This window comes from Poromitra crassiceps, assembly GCF_964638095.1.
Source record: "Poromitra crassiceps genome assembly, chromosome: 18".
In the NCBI taxonomy this organism is placed as follows: Eukaryota; Metazoa; Chordata; class Actinopteri; order Beryciformes; family Melamphaidae; genus Poromitra; species Poromitra crassiceps.
In genome coordinates, this window is record NC_139636.1 from 11,204,532 (window position 1) to 11,223,817 (window position 19,286).

A 19,286-nucleotide genomic window follows, 5' to 3' on the forward strand; every position below is an offset into this window, starting at 1 on the left:
TTAATCACATTAGTAATGTTGCATGTGCAATGTGCATCCTGAATATAGTTTGGTACAATAGCGTTAGCTCAAATGCTAATGTTAAACAGTATGCGGGTGGACAATGCTAACACCATTAGCGCCATGCTCTGGGATGCACAGTAAAATAAAAACACAGATTTGGGTGGTGTAACCTAGTTGGTTAGTTAGTGGCATATTGAAGCTTCGCCCAAAAACATCCGCCTTGCAATACATGTATGTATGTATATATAAATATATAAATAAATAAATATAAATATATATATATATACTGTATATATATATATATATATATATATATATCAGAGATGGGGACTTGGACTTGGGACTTGGATCACACACACAGTGACTTGAGACTTGACTTGAGAGACTCGTCCTCAAAGACTTGAGACTTGACTTGGACTTGAGGTTTGGTTTGGAACAATCTTAATTTTTTTATATATTTTTTTGGTGCATTAACATTAAGGAAATGTCTACTAATGTCATCCAATCAATGCTGCTACTGTATTGTAATAGATACAGGAGTGAGACAGTACATGCTTTGCATTCCTTAGTTTTAGCTATGCAGTGTTCTAAGCAGACCAGATGGCATGCAGCAGATGATCATCCATAAGAGACTTCAGACTTGACTTGGACTTGCCCCTCAAATACTTGAGACTTGACTTGGACTTGAGCTCAAAGACTTCATATATATATATATATATATATATATATATATATATATATATATATATATATATATATATATATATATATATACACACACACACACACACACACACACACACACACACACACACACACACACACACACACACACACACACACACACACACACACACACACACACACACACACACACACACACACACACACACATAAAATAAAATAAATGGTAGGGACACGTCCCTAGCGTCCCTACCCAGACCTACGCCCATGCAACCTGTTTCTGGTCTCAGGCTAGACCGGTTTGCTGTCAGACTGAAAATTCTAGACTTTGATTAAGTTAGCCTATATAAGGATCTAGCAGCACCCTCAGACACCCAGAACTGATGAAGGAGAATAAGCAATGTCCTCTCTCTCTCTCTCTCTCTCTCTCTCTCTCTCTCTCTCTCTCTCCAGATGAAGGCAGAACATCTCTGTGACCTCTGTGAATCCACCAGGCAGACATCTTCTAAGGTAACTTTACTGTTTGATAAGATTGGACGGACAGACCTCATCTTTATTAGTCACAGACACACATCAAGGCAGACGCGTCGTGAAATTTGTCTTCTGCATTTGACCCATCCTGGCTCGTCCTCCTCCATGGTCAGGCCAGGAGCGGTGAGCAGCTGCAGTGGAGCGCCGCTGGTCAAACGACCATCTTCTGCATGTTTTTAGTGGGCTAGCTGACATTGTATGATGTGACTGTATAGTTGACTTTTGTAAGACGTGGTGTAAGGTGCTATAAGTCTTTCAAATCACCTGCTGTTTGCACATGGAGTTCATCCTGCCATAATATCCAACATTTGTTGTCTTTGTGGTCATAAAGAACATTGTTTTGTTTAGTGGAAGCCAGATACACTCTAGTTAGGTTGAAATCTCAATGCACTGCATTGGTGAAATATGCAGGGCATGTCAGAACTATAGTGTGAAAGCTCAGATACATGTTTTTCTGTTGACACCCCATGGTGTGATGACAAAACTGACTAGACCTGTGCAAAAGAGAAAATACCATTTTGAATCTAATTTAGAAAACTGAAATCACTGTGAGTTATGAATTTAAGACTAGAAAAGTAATTTACTGTGCATCCTTGTATTTATTCTATTAATTTGTGGTATAGGGTTATAAGGGTGTGGGGGTGGGGGGGGGGGGGTACATTGAGGATAAGCCATTCACTGGTACCCCAGAAAAACTCACTCTTTTTCACAGCTTAATATTGACTGGTATGTTTAGAGGTTCCTTGTACAATTTACAGCATTTGTTTTTAAGCACAGCCTGTGAGGTCCTGTTACTTATCACAAAAAAGTAACACTATGATTATGATTCACTGGAATTAATGAAAAATGTTGACTACTTACATGTTGAGTGAATTGCATAGAAACGACTAACCAAAATTGACTCTTGCACAGCTGATTTCACAAAAAACTTCCATGAAGGGGGGGGCGGGGAAACCATTCATCCTCCAGTGCGTCCCTTGCCATACCTTGGCTTCAGAGCCAGATTAACACCCCCAGGGGCCCCGGGGCACTGAAGCTCCCAGGGGCCCCCCTACCCATCGTCCGGATGTTTGGATGTTTTTTTGCCATATTTAGAGGAATATCTCATTTTAAATTAACATTAGTATTATACTGTTATGTTATTATTCCGTTTCTGAGATTCAGTTTCTCACTCACTCATAGGCGATTCTAGGCTTTGCAAAGAGGTAGCACCAGCAGGATAAAGATATTAGTGTGACTGGGGGGTTTCTAGGGGGGGCTGTGCCCCCCCTGGACAAAGAAATTTTGTACATTTTAAAGTAAAATGCATGAATCTGATGCACTCTGAGAGCAAAAGGAAGAGGCTAATCTTCACATTAATATCCTCTTCACTGTGCTGTGGCTTTACAATGATGAAAAAATAATTGACATTACATTTTCAATACAAAACAGCAGAGGGTGCCGCAGCACCACAAGCACCCCCACTTCCCGCGCCCCTGGTCACCACTTGCCCACAGGCATCCAATGAGACTAAATCATCAGACTTAATCTTCTTGGAAACACATTTTATTTTGTCCTGATTGGTCTTAGATTTGTGTCATAGTTCTGTAGAGCCCAACATGAGCCCGACAAAAAAAAAAAAAAAAAAAAAAAAAAATTTGGAGGGCCCCTTCACCCCGAGGTTAATCCGGCCTTGCTTGGCTTTTGCTGAAATTACGCCATTGTATGATGAACAGTGAATAGTTGACGTGTTGAATTGTTTTTTAATAGCCTATTATGTGATCATTATCACTCTGACCTCAGAGAAGTTACCGGTAGGTAAGTTCAGGCTTTAGCAGGCTTTAGCATTATACACTCTAAAATAAGATGTGTCGTGTGTCTGTGTGTAAGCAGTGAGCCGGACAGTGTTTTGGAGATGGGGGTGTCGACGACAACATGGGGGGGCCTTTAAAAAATTCATAGCCCCAGGGCCCATGTTACTATTAATCCGGCCTTGCCTAGTGTTGTTGTTTTGTACAGAGTGTCGAAACAAACTGGAGTTAGACTTATCCAACCTGTCAGAGCGGTCTGAGAAGCCCTCATATCTTTCAGCCTGGGGCCTGTCAGGTGTGAGCTTGTCCTGTGCAGTAGTCTGATCTGTTGGAACTGAAAAGGAGAAGTAAGGTAAAAAAAATCCCTCTTAGTGCTGAAGTGATGTGATTCTGAAAATTAAGATCACCACCATAACAACATCCAGGTTTCTGACATGTTGACTACCTTTACCTGGACAGCAATAATCCAATATGAACTCATTACTGTAAGACAATAGTTAGAGAACGAGTTTTAAAGGGATATACTGTATGTGATTTTTGGAACCCTCGTCCTATTTGCTAACTTACCAATGATGATGTTGATTGGTAGATTACTTTCTCGGCACAATCTAGTTACCCAAGGTCAATGGGGTCATGCTCCTGTCTGTGCAAGCTGACCGAAGCTCACTGAAATGCACTGTGTGTGCACTGTGTGTGCATGTATGTGCACTGTGTGTGCACTGTGTGTGCACTGTGTGTGCACTGTATGTGCATGTATGTGCACTGTGTGTGCACTGTATGTGCACTGTGTGCACTGTACTGTATGTGCATGTATGTGCACTGTGTGTGCACTGTGTGTGCACTGTGTGTGCACTGAAATGCACTGTGTGTGCACTGAAATGCACTGTGTGTGCACTGAAATGCACTGTGTGTGCACTGTGTGTGCATTGTATGTGCACTGTGTGTGCACTGTGTGTGCACTGTATGTGCACTGTGTGTGCACTGAAATGCACTGTGTGTGCACTGTGTGTGCACTGTGTGTGCACTGTGTGTGCACACTGTGTGTGCACTGAAATGCACTGTGTGCACTGTGGGTGCACTGTGTGTGCACTGTGTGTGCACACTGTGTGTGCACTGAAATGCACTGTGTGTGCACTGAAATGCACTGTGTGCACTGTGTGTGCACTGTATGTGCACGGTGTGTGCACTGTGTGTGCACTGTGTGTGGACTGTATGTGCACTGTGTGCACTGTGTGTGCACTGTGTGTGCACTGTGGAGGACATTTCCCTGAGCCTGAGTCAGCTTGCACAGAAAGTAGCGTGAGATCATTGAGCTTGTTGTCTTGGTTTGTGGGTAACTATCTTGAGCTAGTATGAGGAACAGCAGATTATGCTGAGAAAGGAATGTGCAGTTTATCTCGACAACCGTTTGTCCGATCGACTTCAAACTTGGGGAGTGCGCATAGGGGGACGTGACAGAGTTCAGTCCCGACTTTTGTGCAATTTGGCATTGCGCCACCTACTGGCAACACAAAAAGTGGTTTATCTCACGGACCGTTCGTCCGATCGATTTCAAACTCGGGGAGTGCACTGCTGGTAACCCCACTGAGTGCAGTGCCAAATTTTGTGCAATTTGGCATAGTGTCACCTACTGGCAACACAAAAAGCACTTTATCTCGAGAGCCATTCGTCCGATCGACTTCAAACTGGGGGAGTGTGCACTGTTGGGCTCACTGCTTACACGAGACATCTTATTTTGGAGTATGCTAAAGCCTGCTAAAGCCTGAACTTAGCTAACTTCTCAGAGCTATAATGATCACATAATAGGCTATTAAAAAACACTTCAAAACGTCAACTATTCACTGTTCATCATGCAGTGGTGTCATTTCAGCAAAAGCCAAGGTATTGCAGGGAGGGAGGGGGGGATGAATGGGGGTTGTCCCCCCTTCGTGGAAATGCTTTGTGAAATCAGCTGTGCAAGAGTCAATTTTGGTGAGTTGTTTCTATGCAATTCACTTGACATGTAAGTAGTCAACATTTCTCTTTAATTCCAGTGAATCATAATCATATAGTGTTACTTTTTTGTAATAAGTACAACAGGACCTCACAGGCTGTGCATACAAACTAATGCTGTAAATTGTACAAGGAACCTAACCATACCTGTCAGCATTGGGCTGTGAAAAAGAGGGAGATTGTCTGGGGTATCGATGAATGGCTTATCCTCTGTGTTCTATGGTGGGGGTAATCTAGTGTCTCATATTTACAGTACTTATTAAACCAGACTACTTTCACTGAGTTCCTGCTTCAAGGCAGGTATGAGGAAGTGAACACTCTCTCTCTCTCCCTCCCTGTCTCTCCCCCCTCTCTTCCCAGATGAAGGCAGAAAGTCTCTGAGACGGGATCTGGATGTGAACACTGAATTCAGCAGGCAAACATCTTCCAAGGTAACGTTACTGTTTCATGAAATTTGGTAATAGAAATGGAATCAATTCTAAAACATGGAATATTGCAGAATTTTATTTTGTAATCATTTAGCCGAAATTGATAAAGTAGACCTAATGATCTAAATGTCCATTTTATTCTCTTTTATTTTATTTTCCTGACAACCATTTTATGAAGTTGCTTAATGTACTTTTTATACTATTTTTCTTTAAGTTTTGTTGTGATGCTTTTAAATGTCCATTTTATTCTCTTCTTTTCTTTTATTTTCCTGTCAACCATTTTATGTGAAGCACTTTGAATTGCCTCTGTGTATGAAATGTGCTATACAAATAAACTTGACTTGACTTGACTTAAATCAAAATTAGACCTAATTATTGTAGTAACCTAATGATTTCATAATTGTAAAATAGGCCTAGAGAAATGATTCTGTTTCGGGTTCGGGTGTTTTGAGAGGGGGGGTCGGTCTTGTGTATGGCCCTTACTCACAACTTGGTTTACACTTTGAGAATGTTGAAGATGCTGTCTGGGAGAGCCAAGTCCTCAAAAAGAAAGAAAGAAAAAAAATGTCATAACCCTTAAATAAAATTAAAATGGAAAAAACGTAATTTGGGGGAAGGGGAATAAAGCTCTTCCATTGCTGGTTAAAAAATGTATTTTTGCATGTTGTTTTTAGTAGGGGGTCTTATCTGGAGGAAACCCCAGGTGAACACGGGAAGAACATGCAACAGGGAAAGGCGCTTTTTTAGGAGATAACCCACCCAGGCACCAAAGGAATGGGGGGAATATGCCCCCAGGGCCAACAGCGGCCCAGACGGGAATCAAACCCAGGACCTTTTTGGTGTGAGGCGACAACGCTCCCACTGCTGCACGGTGCCACACCAAGTGACAGCCAGACCACAGCTAAGAGGTAAGATGAGGCTCTCTAACTGTCGATGACTGCCCTCCATTTCAGAGCTTATCATTATAGCTCAGCAGTGACATCATTTCAGCTCAGCAGTGACATCATTACACCTCAGCAGTGACATCATTACAGCATCATTATTCAGTGTAAAAGCTCTGTCTCGGTCGTGTTGAAGCCCAGTCCAGCAGTCCAGAGCAGACTTCTCTGAACCCAGCTCTGTGTCCATCAAGAGTGATCCCCCCCTCAAAAATTTAAAGATAAACGTCCTTCAGAACATATATAAGTTATTGTTATTTTAGTCCGTTAGTTAGAGGAACACGCCAGCATTTTTGGGAGATTCGCCTATTTGCCATATTCCCAATATAATAATAATAATAATAATAATTAATAGTAAGAGGAGAATATAGATGCCCAACATTCGCAACGTGCCCTCCTGCTAGTTAGCTTAGCACAATGACTGGTAGTCCACGGGAATGGCTAGCCTATACCCCCGTTAAGTCACCAAATATAAAAAAAAATATTATAATATTAATATATACCAAAATACATTCTCAGAATTTTGCATTATAATGGGGTGAGTAGTATGAGTAGTACACAAGTCAAAATATGAGCGTTTTGGCACGTTGGAATGTGTATTTGGTGACTTAACAGGGGTAGGCTAGCCCAGTGGTTCTCAAATGGGGGTCCGGGGACCCCCAGGGGTCTGTGGCACTTTGCCAGGGGGTTCGCGAAAAGTTTTCAGGAAAATAAAAATAACTTTTGTTGTTGTTGCAAAAGCTTCATAGTTCAACGAAAATATGTTATGCTTTAAATCTAAAATGGTTCATGGATTACGTTCTAATCTAACAAACCTATCAATTTAAAAGTCAAGCACGTTACCGTGGAAACAATTAAGCTTAGCCCAAAATCACAAATCAGAATGAGGGGGTCCCCGGTATATTTTCTATCATGCAAGGGGTCCTTGGCTGAAAAACATTTGAGAACCTCTGGGCTAGCCGTTCCCGCGGACTACCAGTCATTGTGATAAGTTTACTAGCAGGAGGGCGTGCTGCTACTTTCCTATTCTATCTTCTTGTTTTACTATCAGAAATATGGCAAGTAGGTGAATCTCCCAAAATGTTGGCATGTTCCTTTAATATCACTAATAACGAAAATGGTCTTCTTCATAAGAACACAGATATATTCATTGTGTTCATAATATTTCCATCAGGATCCAGCAGGAGGGAGCAGACTCCCCTGAGCCCAGCTGTGTGTCCAAGCAGAGTGACCAGTCTATTGAGAAACCTCCCGAATGTAAAGTACAACATTCTTCTGAAACAACGTAAGTGACCATAATGTTACTGTATCATGTTAGAATTAACAAAGCATTGTAAACAACAAATCCCATCTGAAGAGAGTAAGATATTAACAACAAGCCAATAGTAAACATGACCAGTGCTGGCTTGGGTCAGTTCCATTCGTTGTCAATGCTGCCCCCTAGCGACACAAAGTTAACATTACAGTGTGCCTAACAAATGGAGGGAGGCCAATCCAAATATGAAAATATGATTGGCTGTTGAGCGTTGAGCAGCAGAAATGCTGCAGAAAGAAATGAATGAATACCAGACAAGGCATATGGGTAATGTCAGATATACAGCCAATGGGAAATAAATGATAAGATGTTAAAACTGATAATGTAATACAAAGAGGGAATTAATTAAACTAATAATTTCACGGACAACTGCCCGTCATGTACAGTATAAGTGGGGCTATTAGTCAGGCAGTGTGACGGATGAACGGAAAACCAATGCATAGTCCCTCCTCCTTCTGTAGGTTCCACCAATGGGGGATAATAATTGAACACTGCTCTTGTTTTGAACCTTTTTCACGTAGAGAAAGTTTGCCAGATAGCATACGTAGCTGTTGAGGAGGAGCAGAACGTTTCTCATTCACGCCCCTCAAAGGTTTTCTATCTGGTTCTGGGATTTGAACTGGTGACCTTCTGGTCAAAATCCTGCTTCTCCTCAGGTTAAAAGTGCCTTTCTTTTGTCAATCGTGTTTCTATCAGGATCCAGCAGGAGAGACGAGACTCCCCTGAACCCAGCTGTGTGTCCACAAAGACTGACCAATCTCCTGTCCTCAAAGATGGCCAGCACTCTGCTGAGCAAAGGTAAGAATTTAAAACAGATGAGTTTGTTGTTATCCATCTCTCCTGAGAAGAGTTATGAAGTCATGAGATGTTAGAATTGGTCCTTCATACTGTGTTGATTTAGTTTCTCTTTCAAAACATCACAATCCAATCATCAGAGCTGGTTTTACAGCATGTAATGATGTCGTTTGAAAACTACAGTTCTTGAAATCTGTATGTTTCCCAAAGGAATTCATGGTGAAAAATGTTCAAGGTGAAGAATCATAAATCATCACGGGTCAATTCAAGGAATCATCCATCTTCTGAGTGTGTGTGCGTGTGTGTGCGTGTGGCTTGTGCGTATGTGTGTGTGTGTGTGTGTGTGTGTGTGTGTGTGTGCGTGTTTGTGTGTGTGTGTGTTTGTGTCTCTGTGCGCGTGTTGATATCTGGAGAGGTCATTCTTCATGTTTTCTCCACAGTGTTCAGCAGCAAAGTAAAGAGGTTCCCACTGGCCCGCCTGCCCAGCAGCATCAAACAGACGACTCCATATTTAAGGTGTGTAAATCTACAACAACACCTTTTACTTCAGCTGCAAAGAAAACACAACCATTCCGGCCACACACACACACACACACACACACACACACACACACACACACACACACACACACGCACGCACACACGCACACAGTTGACATGTTAGCCTCATGAGATTAAACATTGCAAATACAATTGTGTGATTGGTATAATATTCCCATTATTTATTCTTATTCCGTACACTTCTTTGGCACCTAACTCCACCCCCATACTTTGAGCGAGATACTCCGTTAAAACTTTAAAATGTTCTGCTCGTATAGCAATGAGTTGCTTGTATTCAACTTCTTGAAATCTGTCGCGCAGTCGCAGTTTCACATTACATCTGAAAGTTTGGGTTTGGGTTAGGCTACCCTTACTCTCAGTCAATAAAAATAATTATAAAAAAAAAAAAAAAAAGTTTGGGTTGGTTGTGATGCAGTGATCTCCAAATTGCCCTCTTGTGCAGCACAGGCTTTCCACATGTAGTTGAAGAAATGTGTATGTATACGGCTACTGTGTGTATTGAAGGGGTAGATGAGGTCAGACAATAGAAACAATTACTTGTGTGAACTGGCTGATAAGGTGATCTTACGAAGAGATGAATCTTAGTCATTCATGTGGGAAAATTGCATAATTGATCTTGGAGTTGAAGATTTCATGTGATTTTACCAGAGAGCAATGATGGTGTTGCCTGTGGAGCTCTTAAAAACTTTGGAGCAGTTGGGAAAGGAAGAGTTCGAGAAGTTCAAGTGGTTCCTGCAACAAACTGACAGCCTGGGAAGTTTCCCAACCATCCCAAAGAGTCGACTGGAGAATGCAGACAGGACGGAGACAGTAGACCGAATGGTGCAGACGTACATCGGAAACACCCTGGAGGTGGCCAGAATGGTTTTGATGGAGATCAACAGGAAGGATCTAGTGCAGAGGTTGTCAAACAGCAGCTCAGAATCCAAAGGTAAGATGAGAAGATAAAAAAGGGACAGTTGAAAAAATGATACAACTTATGCAATCATGCATCAGCAATCGATGAAAAAACACTGGCCTTAGGAATCTGAATGAAACTCCTGGTTGAGTAATAATAAACGATTCTACCACAGCTACCTAATAGCTAGTCTCGCTTGCTAGCTAGTCTCTCTCCCTACAATGGGGGAGAGTCTGGCTGCTAATACTCCACTCTGGTATAGCGGGGGGAAGGGGGGGGGGGCTCTGTTTACCTTTACAATGTGTATGTGTATACCTAATATTTATATAGAGCTTAGGCTGTATTATTGGTATATCTACTGTACTTCTGTTGGCATACATGCAGACAATAGATGTGTAAAGAGAGACACGTTGCCTTGTCAGTGTTTATTGTATTTGTATTTATGTCATTTATTTGGATTCTAATATACTTTATTGATCCCTCAGTGGGTGAATCCTCAAGTTGGCCTCTACTTGGGGTGGAGGGTCAGCCAGGTAGTTTGGTGTCTCAGGAGCTCAGGGGTAAGTATCTTGCTCAAAGACAATCACAGTTGTGTGCAATATAACAATAGTACCTGACAGTACCTTCCCCAAAACAAGTGTGATGTACATGTTGCATCATCACTTTATCCATAATTCCAGTAATGAAGGTCCTCAGTGAATCTGATTGGTTGCATGAAGCTCGTGGTTGGATAATAATAACCAATTCAACAACAGCTACCTAATACCTTACACCCAGACAGGACCTGATTGTCCACCCACCAGCAATGAGCTGAATAGAGTCCATGGAATTGGGAATGGTTAAATCAGGCAGTCCCTTCAGGAAATTGTGATTTTGCGATTGCAATAATTAATGCAAATCTCCACAATAATTGCAAAATTCCCATGATTTCTCCGTGGGGGGGAGGGGGGGTGAAGTAACTCTTTAATGCCATATAAACCATGCCCACCCCCAGTCTTCTATCCAAATACACAGACAGATAACTTTGTTGGTTGAACAGATACAGATAATGACATCTCTGTATGCCCCTAGTCTTTGTATTACTCTTTACTCACCTCTCATTGATTTGATCTGTTGTTTCTTCATTCAGGACCTCCTGCTGTGTGCCAACGTAAACTCAAATCCAATCTGAAGAAGAAGTTTCAATGCTTGTTTGAGGGGATTGCTAAAGCAGGAAACAAAAGACTTCTGAATCAGATTTTCACAGAGCATTACCTCACAGAGGGAGGGAGTGGAGAGGTCAATGATGAACATGAGGTCAAACTGATTGAAGCAGCATTCAAGAAACCAGCGAGACCAGAAACACCAATTAAATGTGAAGACATCTTTAAACCCTTACCTGGAACAGATGAACCAACCAGAACAGTGATGACAACAGGAGTGGCTGGCATAGGGAAAACAGTCTTAACACAGAAATTCATTCTGGACTGGGCTGAAGACAAAACCAACCAGGATATCCAGTTCATATTTCCATTCACTTTCCGAGAGCTGAATCTGCTGAGAGGGAAAAGGTACAGCTTAGTGGATCTTATTCATCGCTTCTTTAATGAGACCAAAGAAGCAGGAATCTGCAGATTTGACGAGTTCCAGGTTTTGATCATCTTTGACGGTCTGGATGAGTGTCGATTTCCTCTAGACTTCCAGAACAACGAGATCCTGACTGACGTTACAGAGTCAACCTCAGTGGATGAGCTGCTGACAAACCTCATCATGGGAAAACTGCTTCCCTCTGCACTAATCTGGACGACCACACGACCTGCAGCAGCCAATCAGATCCCTCCTGAGTGTGTTGACGTGATGACAGAGGTGAGAGGGTTCACTGACCCACAAAAGGAGGAGTACTTCAAGAAGAGATTCAGTGATAAGAAGCAGGCCAGAAGAATAATCGCCCATATCAAGACTTCACGAATCCTCCACGTCATGTGCCACATCCCAGTCTTCTGTTGGATCACTGCTACAGTTCTGGTGTCTGTGTTGAAAACCAGTAAGAAGGGAGACCTGCCCAAGACCCTGACTGAGATGTACATCCAATTCCTGGTGGTTCAGTCCAAACGGACGAATGTCAAGTATCATGGGAAAGGTGAGACAGATCCACACTGGAATACAGAGACCAGGAAGATGATTCTCTCTCTGGGAAAACTGGCTTTTGAGCAGCTGGAGAAACGCAACCTGATCTTCTATGAAGAGGACCTGATTGAGTGTGGCATTGATATCACAGCAGCCTCAGTGTACTCTGGAGTGTTCACACAGATCTTTAAAGAGGAGAGTGGGCTGTACCAGGACAAGGTGTTCTGCTTTGTCCATCTGAGCATTCAGGAGTTTATGGCTGCTGTTTACATGTTCCATTGTCACACAAGTGGCAATAAGGAGGTACTGGAGACATTCCTGGGAAGAGACATGGGTGATTATGAAGAGAGTGACCAATCCCTGGATGTCTTCCTGTTGACAGCCATCTACAAATCCCTGGACAGTAAAAATGGCCACCTGGACCTCTTTGTCCGCTTCCTTCATGGCCTCTCCCTGGAGTCGAGCCAGAAACTCTTACGTGGCCTGCTTGATCAGACAGAGAGTAGACCAGAAAGCATCCAGAAAGTCATCAGCAACCTCAAGAGGATGAACACTGATTATGACTATGGGGATGAACACTACACTACCTCTCCAGACAGAAGCATCAACATCTTCCACTGTTTGATGGAGATGAACGACCAGTCAGTACATCAGGAAATCCAACAGTTCCTGAAGTCAGAGAACAGATCAGAGAAGGAACTCTCTGAAATCCACTGCTCAGCCCTGGCCTACATTCTGCAGATGTCAGAAGAGGTTCTGGATATGTTGGACCTGGAGGCCTACAACACATCAAAGGAGGGACGACAGAGACTGATCCCAGCTGTGAGGAACTGCAAGAAGGCTCGGTTAGTCCTGATGTGAATACTAACAGTATAGAACAGTGTACAGCAACCTTGATACCTGACACCATCAGAATTACAATCAAGATCTACAGTATAGTTCCTCAAAGATACGTACTATTAACTGTTGTTCTACATATCAGTGGTACAGTGTTGGGCGTAACATGTTACAAAGTAATGTGTCACTGTAATCACATTACTTTTCCCTATAACAGAGTAATGTTCCTGGTTCCGTTACCGTCCCTGGTTCAGTTTCACATTCCAGTTACTGATCTAACAGATCAGTTTGAATTTCATTCTTTAGTCTAGTTAAACTCTTTATTGGTGTAATATCTATGAAAGATTCCTCTCGCCTTGTCCTGCCTTCAGCTAATGTCAGAAATATCAGAATTAGAGAGAGTGACATGAACATGCCGACAAAGTGGGAAATACAACTCGGAAAGATGGGATTTAATACTGTAGGTTCAAAACTTTAAAAGTAATAATCCCCACACAATCTGGGGTGAAGCCAGACTCTAATGGAGTCACGCTGTTTTTTATTTTTTGTATCTGTTTAGTCTCTGTTTATCTTAAACATTAGCCACTTTGGAACATTTCAAATTCTATAATACAAATGATTGTTGTTGTTGTTATTATTATTATTATTTTTATTGTAGTAGTAATAGTAGTAGTAGTATGCTGTATAGGATTTGGTATGCTAGTCTCTGCTCTGCTTTGCTGATCACTCATTTTACATGAAAACAGTTTCTGGCTGTGAACTCTCACAGAGACCTCATCTCTGAAGTCCTGAGGACCAACTCTTCCTTTACTCTTTATTCAGATTGAGGGGCTGTAGCTTGTCAGAGACCCATTATGAAGTCCTGGTCTCAGCTATGAAGTCCAACCCCTCCTATCTGACAGAGCTGGACCTGAGTGACAACAACCTCCAGGATTTAGGCGTGACACTGGTCTCTGCTGGACTCGAGAGTCCACACTGCAGACTGGAGACTCTCAGGTCAGACATCATATAATAATGTCCTGATATTAATATTTTATGAATATTATAATTTAACAATGTCTGTATAGAGGCGTTCCATCTTGAATCAAACCAAATATAGTTTTACAGGCTTAGATCTCAAATTCCCTCATGTTACTTTCATTCAATTTTATATTTTATATTCATAGTTTTAAAGATACAGGAGTCCAAATGGCTGCAAAATGGCCTCCATCTATCACCAAATTTGTGATTCACTCTCATCTGTTGCTCCGGTAGAGACGATTGGAGGGTTCTGGTTAAGTTAGGGTCAAGTTAGGGTTCAGTTAAGAATACGTTCTTGGTGGCTGCCCCATCCAACTCAAATTCTGCTTTTTATCACAATTGTCTGATTTCTGTGTGGTGCTGATGGACAGCTCCTTTTATCATTACAATATAAATAAGTGCAATATTTGGCCTTCATACTGTTTATGCTCGGATGGGGGCCACAACTGCATTTGAAGATTTTCAAGTGGGCCATGAGTCGGAAAAGGTTAGGAATCGCTGCTCTGTAGGGTCCACACTGACAATATGCTGAAGTCCACTTATGAAACACTGGATTGTTGAATGCTTTCAGGATTATTTTATTTGATAGCCACATGCTTTATTCTTTATTCAGATTGAGTAGCTGCAGCTTGTCAGAGACTCACTGTGAAGTCCTGGTCTCAGCTCTGAAGTCCAACCCCTCCCATCTGAGAGAGCTGGACCTGAGCATCAACCACATACAGGATTCAGGGCTCAGGCTGATCTCTGCTGGACTGGAGAGTCCAGACTGGAGACTGGAGATTCTCAGGTAAAATCACTTTACCGTTTTTTGCTGTTGATTTGGTACATTTCTAAGATCCGTTCTCTCAAATCTGAATCTGCGGTGATCCAAAGGTCACCCTACAGGTTTTACTCCAGGTAGTGTTGCGGTAGATTCCCTGTCTACCAACACGAGGGTCACAGGTTCGCCTTCCAGTGTTACCTCTGGCTTGGTCGGGCGTCCATACAGACACATTGGCTGTGTCTGCAGGGGGGAAGCCGGAATGAGGGTATGTCTCCTGGTCACTGCACTAGCGCCTCATCTGGTCGGTCGGGGCACCTGTTGAGGGCGGAAGGGAACTGGTGGGAATAGGGTAATCCTCCCACGTGCTACGTCCTGCTGGTGAAGCTCCCCGCTGTCAGGTGAAAAGAAGCAGCTGGCAACTGGCACATGTATCGGAGGAAGCATGTGTGTGTGTACGGCTCTCCCCGGATCGGCAGAGGGGGTGGCAGTGACCGGGGCAGCAGGGGGAATTGGCCATGTACAATTGGGGAGAAAATGGGGGGGAAATCGGATAATAATAATAATAATAAAAAATACAGTAGAACTAATACAATGATGTCATTAAACACAAGGGTCAGTTAACCTCATCAATACAGTCGTTTAGTAGAAATAATACAATGACATTAAATAGCACAGAATAACATTTCCATGTCTTCTTGTCCATCAGGCTCAGTGCCTGTCAGCTGTCAGAGAGAAGCTGTGAAGCTCTGGCCTCAGGTCTTAGCTCCCAGTCGTCTAGTAGTCTGAGAGAGCTGGACCTGAGTAACAACAACTTGCAAGATTCAGGTCTGAAGCGGCTATCTCCTGGACTGGGGAGTCCACACTGTAGACTGGAGACTCTCAGGTCAGGATCACTGTTACTGTTCAACAGACAATTTAAATTCTGTGTTACATGGACATTAATGTCAGAGAAAATACCTGAACTGAACAATTTGACCAAGATAATTATGAATATTGTCGTATCACTCTGCACTACAAACTGTACATAACTGAAGAAAATGCAACAATACCTTGCAATATGTGTGTGTGTGTGTGTGTGTGTGTGTGTGTGTGTGTGTTTGTGCGTGCGTGCGTGCGTGAATACGTGTAGGCTGTCAGGCTGTCTGCTCACAGAGGAAGGCTGTGCTTCTCTGGCCTCAGCTCTGAGCTCCAACCCCTCCCATCTGATAGAGCTGGACCTGAGCTACAATCATCCAGGAGCCTCAGGCGTGAAGCTCCTTTCTGCTGGACTGGAGGATCCACACTGGAGACTGGAGACTCTCAGGTCAGGAAACTAACACCTGTGCTTACTGGTGTTACTGGTGTTCAGTGAAGTGACAACAGAGGCGATGGGGGCCACCATATTGGTCTGCAGCAGGGGCGTCACCAAGTTCTGAATACATTTGAGGCTGAGGCTGCTGAGCCCAAGTAATGTGGGGCTGAACCAGGGACAACATTGCATGTATTCTACCCCACAGACATCTTCACTCTCATTCATAATTTCAGTGTGAATGGAGCTGCTGAGAAGCTGAGGAATATTGTTTAATGTTGAATAGAGGATATGAGTAACAACGTCTGGAAAATCACTCATATTGAAGGTTATGAAGGTTATTTGTTCATTAACATAGAGATTATGCTGTCTGACTTTATTTACCCCCCCCCCCCCCCCCGCTCCCCAGTGTGGCCCATGATGCAGAGCGGTGGTTGGAACCAGGTCTGAGGAAGTGTAAGTGTGCATTTAGTTTGATTTATGAAGGTGGAAAAACAAAAACACACACACACACACACACACACACACACACCCACATTCAGTTTCTATTTTTAAATAGAAAGATCATGCGTGACATAGCCTGTATTCATTAAAATCCTACTCTGAAAAATAGGTGGCTAACAACAAGATGTGTCATCATGAAACTGAAGAAATTAACAGTCAGTCTGTTAATAAATGAAGCATCACGTTAGTTCATGCAGGACATGGAAGTCATAGGCTACGCCCCAGCTGTAATCAGCTGACAGCCTGCTGATTGGATCAGGGTTTCAACATTCACCAATCACATCCATTTTCACAACAACATTTAAATATGGCTCCATTCTACACTGGTCTTTGCTACTCCAATGCTGCCACACATGCTACTGCAAAACTGCCTCCAGCACCCCAGCCTCCACCTTTCTACTTCAGATTCCTAACATGGCTCAAAGGTTAAACATGTATTCAATGTCTTGCTTTGGGCTCACTCTTGTATCCCCATGGGGGATTCTGCATTGCACTTCCTGATTAGCTTAGCATGCTGCTTGGCTATTCCAGGGGCCATCAGCGGCAGCGCCAAACATAACTATTTCCATTTGTTGCAGTAAATGGTTAAATCTATGACGAGAGTGTTCCTGAATGAAATCAACCAATAATAAACACAACAGGTGTATTAGATGAGAAGTTGCTGCTGTATTGAGTCTTGTTCTCTCCATCAGATGCCTGTGAACTCACACTGGACCCAAACACAGCACAGAGAAACGTCTTCATATCTGAAGACAACCGGAAGGTGACATGGGTGGAAGAGCGCCAGCCATATCCTGACCACGAAGACAGATTTGAGGGGTGGCAACAGCTGATGTGTACAAATGGTCTGACTGGTCGCTGTTACTGGGAGGTCGAGTGGCAAGGACTGGTTACTTTAGGAGTGACTTACAGAGGAATCAGTAGGAGAGGAAACGGTGTTGACTCCTGGATTGGAGGGAATGAAACGTCCTGGAATATGTACTGCACTGATGATGATGCTGATGATCGTTACACTGCCTCTTACAATAACATAAAAACACCCATACCATCACCCGTCTCTAACAGAGTAGCAGTGTATCTGGACGGGCCTGCTGGCACACTGTCCTTCTACAGAGTTTCCTCTGACACACTGATCCTCATCCACACCTTCCACTCCAAATTCACTGAACCACTCTACCCTGGATTTGGGTTATATTGTACATCTGTGTATGACTCAATGTTTGAGTCCTCAGTGTCTCTTGTCTAAGGAAGTCCATTCCCACCAGTGTAAAAAAAAAAGGATCATATACTGTAACTCATGATAATGAGAAATGTTCCCAAAATAATGACTTTAGTAGTCAGTTAGTGGCATAGCGCCTGTAGATGGTGCTGTTCAGTCATTCTCAAGCCAATTCATGAACTGAAAATGTAATAAATAGGGGGAAGATGAAATGAGAATGAATCATAGAATGAAAATGTCTTTAATTGATCTACAATCCTAGATTTTGGTCATTTTAACTGAGAGAGGTAGAAATATTGATGAAATTCTTAACAGAAAATAAGTTTATTGGATTTAATTTGCAAATTTTATCCCCCAAACGATTGAAGATTCCATCACATGTCATGCTCTAAGGCACCAGTGGCTCCTGCATTACATTACTGGCTTTCATTGAGAAGCTAAGCAGGACTGGCCTAGGATACTCCTTTGGATGGGAGACTGGTGCTGGAAGTGGTGTTGGAGGACCAGTAGGAGGTGCTCTTCCCCTCTGGTCCGAATGGTCTGATGAATAATCTGATCTGATGAATAATCTCCCCAATGCCCCAGGGCATGCAGAGACAGAAACTGCTGTGAGTGAGAACCGTCCTTTGGATGAGACGTTAAAGGTCCTGACTCTCTGTTGTCATTGAAGATCCCATCGGCACTCTTCACAAGAGTAGGGGTGTAACCCCGGTGCCCTGGCTAACTTCCCAAACAGGCCTTGCTTCAATCATGGCTACTGAATCATCCCCCGTTACTTAATTGGTACATTCAGTCCTCAAATCTCCACCGTGATAGCATGTGTGGTGAACGTTCTGGCGCAAACTGGCTGCCGTGTGGTGCATCACCCAGGTGGGTGCTACACATTGGTGGTGGATGAGTTGAGTTCCCTCCCCCTCCCTCCCATGATATGTGAAGCGCTTTGAGTATCTAGAAAGGCTCTGTATATATCCAATCAATTATTATTGCACCTCATTTTATGTGGCCCATGAGAGCTAGCAAATAATACAATTTGGTGTATGGTGTATTCAAGATACATTTTGCACTATTTTGAATGTTGTAGTTGTGGAATTTCTGTAAATATTGTAAATAGACATGTATGGTTGTAGAGATTGTACTTCCTACTACGCCAGCTCAGGAAGTAGAAACTGCCTCAGGAGCTGCTGATCCAGTTCTACACCGCCATCATCCAGTCTGTCCTCTGCAACTCCATCTCCATCTGGTTTGGCTCTGCCACCAAACACGACAGGCAGTCAGGCACAGACTGCAACGAACAGTCAGGACTGCAGAGAAAATCATCAGTGCCAAACTGCCCTCCATACAGGAACTGTACTCCTCCAGAGTATAAAAAAAAAGTTGGAGACGAGGACTTATTTTGATAAAGACGGTTTTTCTTTTCTTTTTTTTTGGTAATAGGTCCTAATAATTTGGCATACGATATTGATAGCAAGATTAATATCGTGACATTATTCACTTACATGTGGATTCACACTCATATTCAATAGGCTAACTGCAGACTCGGACTAAGGTAATGGGGACTTGACTCGGACTCGACGCGGACTCTTCGTTGGTGACTTGGACTTGGACTCGGACTCA

At 42.9% G+C, this 19,286-nt stretch overlaps 1 protein-coding gene across 1 annotated transcript; it reads left to right on the forward strand.

Annotated features, from left to right (window-relative positions):
* Positions 1–1,084: 1,084 nt before the first annotated feature.
* Positions 1,085–19,198, forward strand: LOC310792848 (NACHT, LRR and PYD domains-containing protein 3-like). The gene is made up of 15 exons (XM_083654610.1): positions 1,085–1,197; positions 5,361–5,431; positions 6,103–6,336; positions 7,541–7,651; positions 8,378–8,479; positions 8,917–8,992; positions 9,686–9,968; positions 10,421–10,495; positions 11,065–12,886; positions 13,701–13,874; positions 14,512–14,685; positions 15,368–15,544; positions 15,791–15,964; positions 16,359–16,405; positions 17,146–19,198. The coding sequence occupies exons 3-15, from the start codon at positions 6,203–6,205 to the stop codon at positions 17,697–17,699; spliced, it is 3,903 nt and encodes a 1,300-aa protein (XP_083510736.1). The 5' UTR covers positions 1,085–1,197; positions 5,361–5,431; positions 6,103–6,202; the 3' UTR covers positions 17,700–19,198.
* Positions 19,199–19,286: the final 88 nt, after the last annotated feature.

Excerpts from the sequence above, each read along its gene's own strand:
- LOC310792848 (XM_083654610.1), top strand. The coding sequence starts at position 6,203 with ATGGGGGGAATATGCCCCCAGGGCCAACAGCGGCCCAGACGGGAATCA. Across the intron at positions 7,652-8,377 it reads CAACATTCTTCTGAAACAAC|GATCCAGCAGGAGAGACGAG; the intron begins GTAAGTGACCAT and ends TGTTTCTATCAG. Across the intron at positions 10,496-11,064 it reads GGTGTCTCAGGAGCTCAGGG|GACCTCCTGCTGTGTGCCAA; the intron begins GTAAGTATCTTG and ends TTCTTCATTCAG.